At 36.3% G+C, this 6,942-nt stretch overlaps 1 protein-coding gene across 1 annotated transcript in view; it reads right to left on the bottom strand.

Moving 5' to 3' along the window:
• CNGB3 (cyclic nucleotide gated channel subunit beta 3) overlaps positions 1 to 6,539 on the bottom strand; it is a 62,001-nt gene extending 55,462 nt beyond the window's left edge. Inside the window, exons 1-2 of the mRNA XM_061342851.1 lie at positions 6,308 to 6,539; positions 3,765 to 3,840 (exon numbers count right to left, since the gene is read on the bottom strand). Coding sequence (XP_061198835.1) covers positions 3,765 to 3,840; positions 6,308 to 6,415 — 184 coding nt within the window. The 5' untranslated portion in view covers positions 6,416 to 6,539. The remainder of the gene's footprint in view (positions 1 to 3,764; positions 3,841 to 6,307) is intronic.
• Between the last annotated feature and the right edge of the window lie 403 nt (positions 6,540 to 6,942).

A 6,942-nucleotide genomic window follows, 5' to 3' on the forward strand; every position in this document is an offset into this window, starting at 1 on the left:
ATATAAATACATACTGAAATTAAAGTTCTTCATTCTACCTATAAGGTTAGTGTTACAATTAACTTCTAGGTTAGTTCCAGGCTCTGTGTTATATTTTATCTTTCCAGATTTCAAAGGTTTTTGCATTCTTTTCTGCACCCTGGCCCAGCAACTGGGAAGACCACAGAATTTCCTCCCACATCTCTCTAGTCTAGATTTTATGTGGGTAGCTAGGGAACCCTACTGGAATATGAAAGATATGGATTTGAACTCCCTTATTATGCAAGTGTGGAGGCAAAACAGCTATGCTAATGTATAAAAGGTGGCAACTTTCAGTAGCTTCTGCTACTTTTCTTCTTTTTGTTGGTGAAACATTTAGTGGAAAAAAAGAATATCCCTTGAGTACCAAAATAAAAAAGTACTCACTGGGAGAGAGTCTGGAATGGACTTAAGTTTCTTTTGAGCATCTCTTCCTTTGAGGTGCTACATGTTCAGGGGTGTCAATTAAAGTTCTCAGTTAATTGGTTGTTTTGGTTTTTTTTTCTGGTGTGGTTTTCTTATTGTTGTTATTTTTTGTTTTGTTTTTGGTTTTTTTTTCTTTTCCTTTTTTTTTTTTTTTTACTCTGTCTGGGTTTCTCTTAGGATATAGATTTTGTGACTATAAAAAGCACTAAAATCTCACACATTTTAGAATGGCACTTGCATATAAGTTGTAGGCATGTATATAACATGTTATCTTTCTTCTGGGTACTTTCCAAAGCATCTAGGCTCTGAAGATAATAAATATCACTGGGGATTAACATGGTAATCTCCCAAATGGAAGGTTCTGTCTACTTTATGATCCAAAGGTGCAACTGTAGCACATATAAAGAAAAAATTATAGCCTTAGTCTAGATTTTTCACTCAAATCCTACCAAGAACAAAGCGATGTCAATATGAACTTTATTAAAAGGTGCATAAATATGTCTTTGAATCTTTGAGACACTTGTTGATTTAGTATAAGTAGGAAAACCAAACCCCAGAACGCTGGAGACAGGCCAGTTTCTAGTGAGGGAAAAGGATGGAGATGAGGACAGACTTCAGAAGAGCAGTACTTAACTATGGTGCTGAGAGGATTTAGAGAAAGAGAAAGAAAAGGGATGAATTGGAAAGAATCATACTGAAAGGATCTGCTAGGAGGACAAAATAAGTTGTGATACAGAGAATGATAATACAGACACCAGTTAGCAGGTGGAGTCTTGATGTGACCTTCTAAATAGCATAACCATAACCCTAACAGTGACATTTATATAGCCAGTTATAGCAAGTGATAAACATGCAAAGAAATTATAGCAATTGGATTCAATATCACAGAGAACCTGTAATTAGGTGAATCACACTTTGCGATGTACATCAGAAGATTCAGGGAACAAATAATAAAAAAGTAATTATCCATTATGGAAAAACTGACTAAGGGATGAGAATTAATTACAGAGTGAGCTACTGAGAGTGGGCACCTGAGGAGGTGGGCATGAGGAAATGAGTAGCCAGCAAAGAAGCCAAAAGTACCAGGTGTTGCTGAGTGATGTTAAGTGGCCAAGTTTTAACCAAATGGGCTCCAATTGTGCCTCCTGCTGAGTTCTAATCTGTGCTGAGAACATCATGCTGCCTTGTTAAGTGCTAGGAGAAAGGAAGAAGGTGATGACTAGTTTTGGCCATGTGAGAAGGAGTGTTGAGTTAAGCTGTACTGTTGACTTGTTTTTCAAGTTTACAGAGCTGCAAACTACAACTGTGATTAGGGGCTTTACTCTTCACTAATCTATTTTATTCTGGTTATACCAGAGAAGCTAATAGATCTTGAAAAGGCTTTTCTCTAACTGGTTTTGAGTTTTCCATTTAAATGATCTCTCTTAACTTGTGCTGGATGAGCCTTGGTTGTGTTTTTATGTATGTACACAACAAGATGCTTTCTCCTGTCTCCTGTCCTTTGCTTACCCACAGTTATTCCTATTTTCATTTTCTAACTGCTGTCCAGTGATTTAGGTCTGATGCAAAGTTCACCAAGTTTTGCAATAGTCTTTGTCTAGACCTTCCTGTGAACTGCTTCAAACTTGCCTCACTTTTCTGCCGAGAATAAGAAACTGATGTTGTTCCTCATCCAGCTTGGATGGTAAAGACTTAAGGACAGGGTGCTGGAATTCAGATGCTTCTCCTGAGGAGAGGACCCTATGCTAGTTTTCTGGCTTGTATAGCTGTTATCTTTCTAATTTATTAATACCCACATGCAAAATGAGAAGCTATCTTGTGCCTGATTGGAAATGAGACTTGAAGCACCTTCCAGGACACCATGGATTTAAAAAAACCCCAAACAAACATGTAGCTGAAGTATGTTCTTATATTTTCCTAAAGTAATTGATGAGGTAGTTCTATGCCACCACTTATTTTATATTTCAGTGGGAAAAAAATAAATTAGTATTACAAAACATAGATCCATGGATTACATTAATCTCTAAAATTAGATCAGGTTTTGGCTGGAAGTAAAAGAAGTTTTGATAATGGCACTTTGTTCTGTTGTGGGATAGCATCTCTGATTTAATATTGCTAAAGAAGCCATGAAACTTCAGATATATTTTTTTTCCTTTGTTACCTTATTGCTACAGTTAATTCATGTCAGACTTTGTTTACTCTTCTTTACTGCTACAGACATTATCTAACAAGAAAATTTCATTAAATGGACTCTGTTTAAAGTTTCATTAGATAAGGAAAGGAACTGTGATTCTTGTTGTGATTACACGAAGCACAAGTAAGGATTATGTAAATTTCCTTGCAACATTTTCCTACTTGCTCCTCTCCACAGAAAGCCAGACATTTCTCTGCCTTTGTTTTGCTGTTCCAGTGAAATTAAGCTGAATTGTTCTCCCAAAGGAAAAATAAGAGGTGACAGGAAAACTGGACTTGGTGGTTTTGTCCAGTACTAGAAGATGGAAAAGGGCTAGAGTGCCCTCTGTGAAGGAAGAGAGAACATGGCCCAGCAACTGATGTTTCACCCATCCTGGGCTTTTACTTTGGTAGCTGCTGCAGCAGGCATTCTGGCTCTAGTATGGGCAAAATCAGATTGGCTCTTGGGAGGCAGGGGAAGAGGGGCCGTGGCTGTGGCCAGCTGCCACTGTATTCAACAACCAGCTGCTTAGGCAAATAATTACCTTGTATTGCTGCCCTGAGCTCTATGTTCCTGTGTCCTAGCCCTGGATGTCTTCTGAATGGTGATGGCAAATAATTTTTAATGTCATTGCTTTTTTTTTCAGTTGTTTTTTTTGAAGAAGTTTTGAATGGCTGTTCAACCGAAGATTTGAATGTCAGATAAAGTCAGTCTTGTCTTTGTAGTTTTTTGATGCATACGAGAAATACATTCAAAAGAAACATTAAAAACATGAAGTTTTCTGTCTTCAGCTACTAAATGCCTTTATTTTATAATAAGGTTTCTAAGACGTCAACTTACAGTAAGAAGAAACAGGTTTTCTTAGACTATCTGATTAAAGTGGACAAGCTCATGTGAAGGGACTGTGCTTTAAAGTTTTCTGCCTTTTATTATTGTTGGATTGTGCTTGTATTTCTGTAACAAATCATTGGTTTGGGGTCAGTGGGAATTCAGAATTCTTAATTTCTTCCACAAATAAAAACCAAAATTAGGCACCTGGCAGAAGATTTGGAAGAAAAAAAAAAAACATATTTACAATCCTATTTGGTGTTACATATATTTTGTCCAGATAATCTTTGAGTGTCCTCATAAATAGCTTGCTACTAACCTTGTTGCTGTGGTATGAGTTCTGTTTTCTTATTGGCCTCTGCTTTCTGTGGTTCAACTGTGGTTTTATTTTCACCCTTAAAAAAGATAAACAGCATTAGAAACTGTAGATGCTCTTTGCTGAGAATGATAAGGATGGTTTAATGTCTGCAATGTTCTAGGAATTTGATTAACCAATCTGACAGGCAATGAGCTTTGCTCCTGGGTGTTCTGTATATGTTCTTGGACAAAACTTTCCAGATAGGTTCACAAAAGGACTTGGATGATGAAATAAGAAACTGATGTCTTCACATCTGCTCTGCAAACCCAGTTACTTAGCTTGGAGTTCTGCCACAGTGTGCTCCCAGAGCCTCCTTCATGTTATCAAGGCTAATGTGTTCAGTGCTGCCACTTACAAACTGGTCTGCATCTCTGAATCAGTCATTCTTTTGCCTAAACCTCCTGCTGGACTAAGAGGCCTGGTATGTTTTGAGCTACCTTACCACACTGACAGATCTTGATCTTTAAAAAATATAGGGGTAGAATCGATTTTCACTGAAAAAACCCACCAAAAACTTCCTCCCACAATGGTTTAGATTCATGAACCAAGTCCTCATGTACAGTGGTTTGTCTTGGCTTTGACAGGATGGTCCTTTGAGAAGGGAGTGAGAAGTGTATGAGGAATCTTAGGTGTTCATAGTACTATGAAACAACATGCTGTTGATCAAGACTGTAAGCCTTTTATGAAACAACATGCTGTTGATCAAGACTGTAAGCCTTTTATTATCCCAGGTAGAATGAATTTGCCTGGTGTAATTGTGTTGATTAGTAGAGAAAAATATTAGAAAGTATAAGCATATGGAAAAATATTTGACTTCGGAAGACTTCAGCTCTTCTTTTCCCCTCTCCCTCTCCAAATTCAGTGACCTTCTCTTTGAGTCTCTGAGATTAATTTGGGGGTTGCCTTTTCTATGAAAGTATTTGTTTTTTCCTGTCTGCTTTTATGTGTTATGTAAACTTCTTCTTTTCTCTTTAGATGGTATCTTCTTGCAGGCAGAAAATCTCTTAATCCTTGACCCGTTCATCTGCCTCCATTTTAACAGTATGTAATAGGGGAGGCTGCTGCTGATATGATCTTAGTGTTGCACTAATCTATGGAATTATTCTGGTGAAAGAAGGAGTCCATGTCTCCAGTTTTCCAAGTGAGGTATCAGGCTGCACAGAAATTAACTGTTGAGATTCAGAACTTTTACTTTTTCAAGACAATGTTTTGTTGACATCAGAAAACTGATGTGCAGAAATGTAAAAGAAGCACAAACAATACTTTGCCTGCAGATCTGTGGTATGAGAAGCTTGCTGAACATAGGTATTTTGCCATTTTGTGTTGACAGTGCTATGCATATATCTATCCACAAAACGATCATTTTTTGCGTGTTTATAATGAATCAAATTTGAATTGTAGTTGGGCTGGATGAAAATGTGCCTCTTCCTGGGTTTATACAAGCCTTTGAGCTTCAGAAAAGCATCAGTTCTAGGAAATGATTCAGACTTACGAATATTCATGGTGTTATCACTTTAAGTAAAACTATAAAATTTATGGCATTTTTGTACATGTAGTTCAAGGCTTCCAGAAGTTAAGTAAGAGTCTTTCTATATGCCCGACTCTTGTGGAAGTGTGAAAAGGCACTGCTTATTTAAAATTAACTTTACAATGCTGGAATTTCAATTGTTTCCTTAAGCAAGAATTCAGATTAATAGCTCAGACTGATAGTAAAGAACCCATTTAATTGGTTAACCAGTTAACTGGTGAAACCCAAAATTGTTGCCAGTTTGCCTTGCGAAGTTTTGATTCTGTCAAGCAAGAATAAAACAAAACACCGTCTAGGATGTTATTGGGAAAAGATAACAATTCAAAAGTAACATAATCTCATTATAAAATATTCCATTAATTAAAACAAAAATAATGAGCTAACTTTTACAGTAAAGAACTACCAGATAAAAAATATAGGCTCTAGACTAATACAAATTACTGTATTTTTTTAAAATAGGAATTACATTTGTAAAACCAAGTCAAATAAAATACTACCTAGAAAAGCTACAAAACTACTTTGCCTTTCCAGCACTTACTGGGAAGCAGGCTGATTTATATGTGTATGCCATTCCAATATTCAGAAGCGATATACTGACATTTCCTGCCAGCAAGGAACAAGATGAACTGGAATACATCAGCACATCAAAAGCAGTCATACCAGTATTTCTAATTTGCCATTTGCAATGTTGATGAACGCCTCTCATAAGCTTGTACTATTTCAGGTTAGCCCTATTTGTAAAGCAGTTTACAAAAGGAGGAAATCTTTGCTTTCTTCAGAAAGAAAAGGTGGGAGGGAAGAGAAGAATAAAAGCATTTATTTTGCTTTTGATTCTGTGCACAGTAAGAATGCTTGAAAATCTACATCATTTGTTTACATAAATATCCTGGCATTATAATAATGCCATATACATAAATAATCTTTGGCATTTACATAAATACTTCCTAAACAAAAGGTAAGCAATAAAAAGCTATACCTGGCCTGTAGATACCTGGGGTTGTGGAGAGACACCTTCATTCTTGCAAACTGCTTCCTCAGGTGATAATTTTGCTCTAGAAAATACTGCTTTTAGATTTTTAAACATCTTGTCTGTTCAGCTCTCCTGAAGCCTCTGTAACTCTTTTGCCATGAACTTGTATATAGCATTTGTTTTCTTGCCATCAAGCCAATTAGACACTTAATCAGATTTAGGTCTGATTAATGCCTTAAAGAAATTCCTTGCACAGCCTGTTTCAGTGATGGCTTTTTCTTACCTTAGTACTTTCGGTTTATGTTGTAGACTAAGTTATTTCTAATCTTGACAGTTACAATCAACTTTTAATGCACAAATTCAGAGGAGAGTGAACATGTTCTGGTTAGAATAAATAAGTGTCTGACCTTTTATGTACTGGATATTGAACATTTAATTTATGCTTAGAAATGAAGTTTAAATCCTAAAAACACCTGTATTTTAACCAGGAAAGGAAAAACACTAATTGAGCAATAATCAGCAGCAACTAAGTAAATTACATGAGATCTCAAGAGGTTTAATTTCCTTGCAGTCCTGAACTAATTTTTATTTTTTATTTTTTATTTCCTGAGTGCATGATACTAAAAGCTCTGTTGTTGTTT

This window comes from Neopsephotus bourkii, unplaced genomic scaffold, assembly GCF_033783945.1.
Source record: "Neopsephotus bourkii isolate Nb327-2 ecotype Australia unplaced genomic scaffold, CSIRO-AGI_Nbou_v1 NB_1820, whole genome shotgun sequence".
NCBI lineage: Eukaryota > Metazoa > Chordata > Aves > Psittaciformes > Psittacidae > Neopsephotus > Neopsephotus bourkii.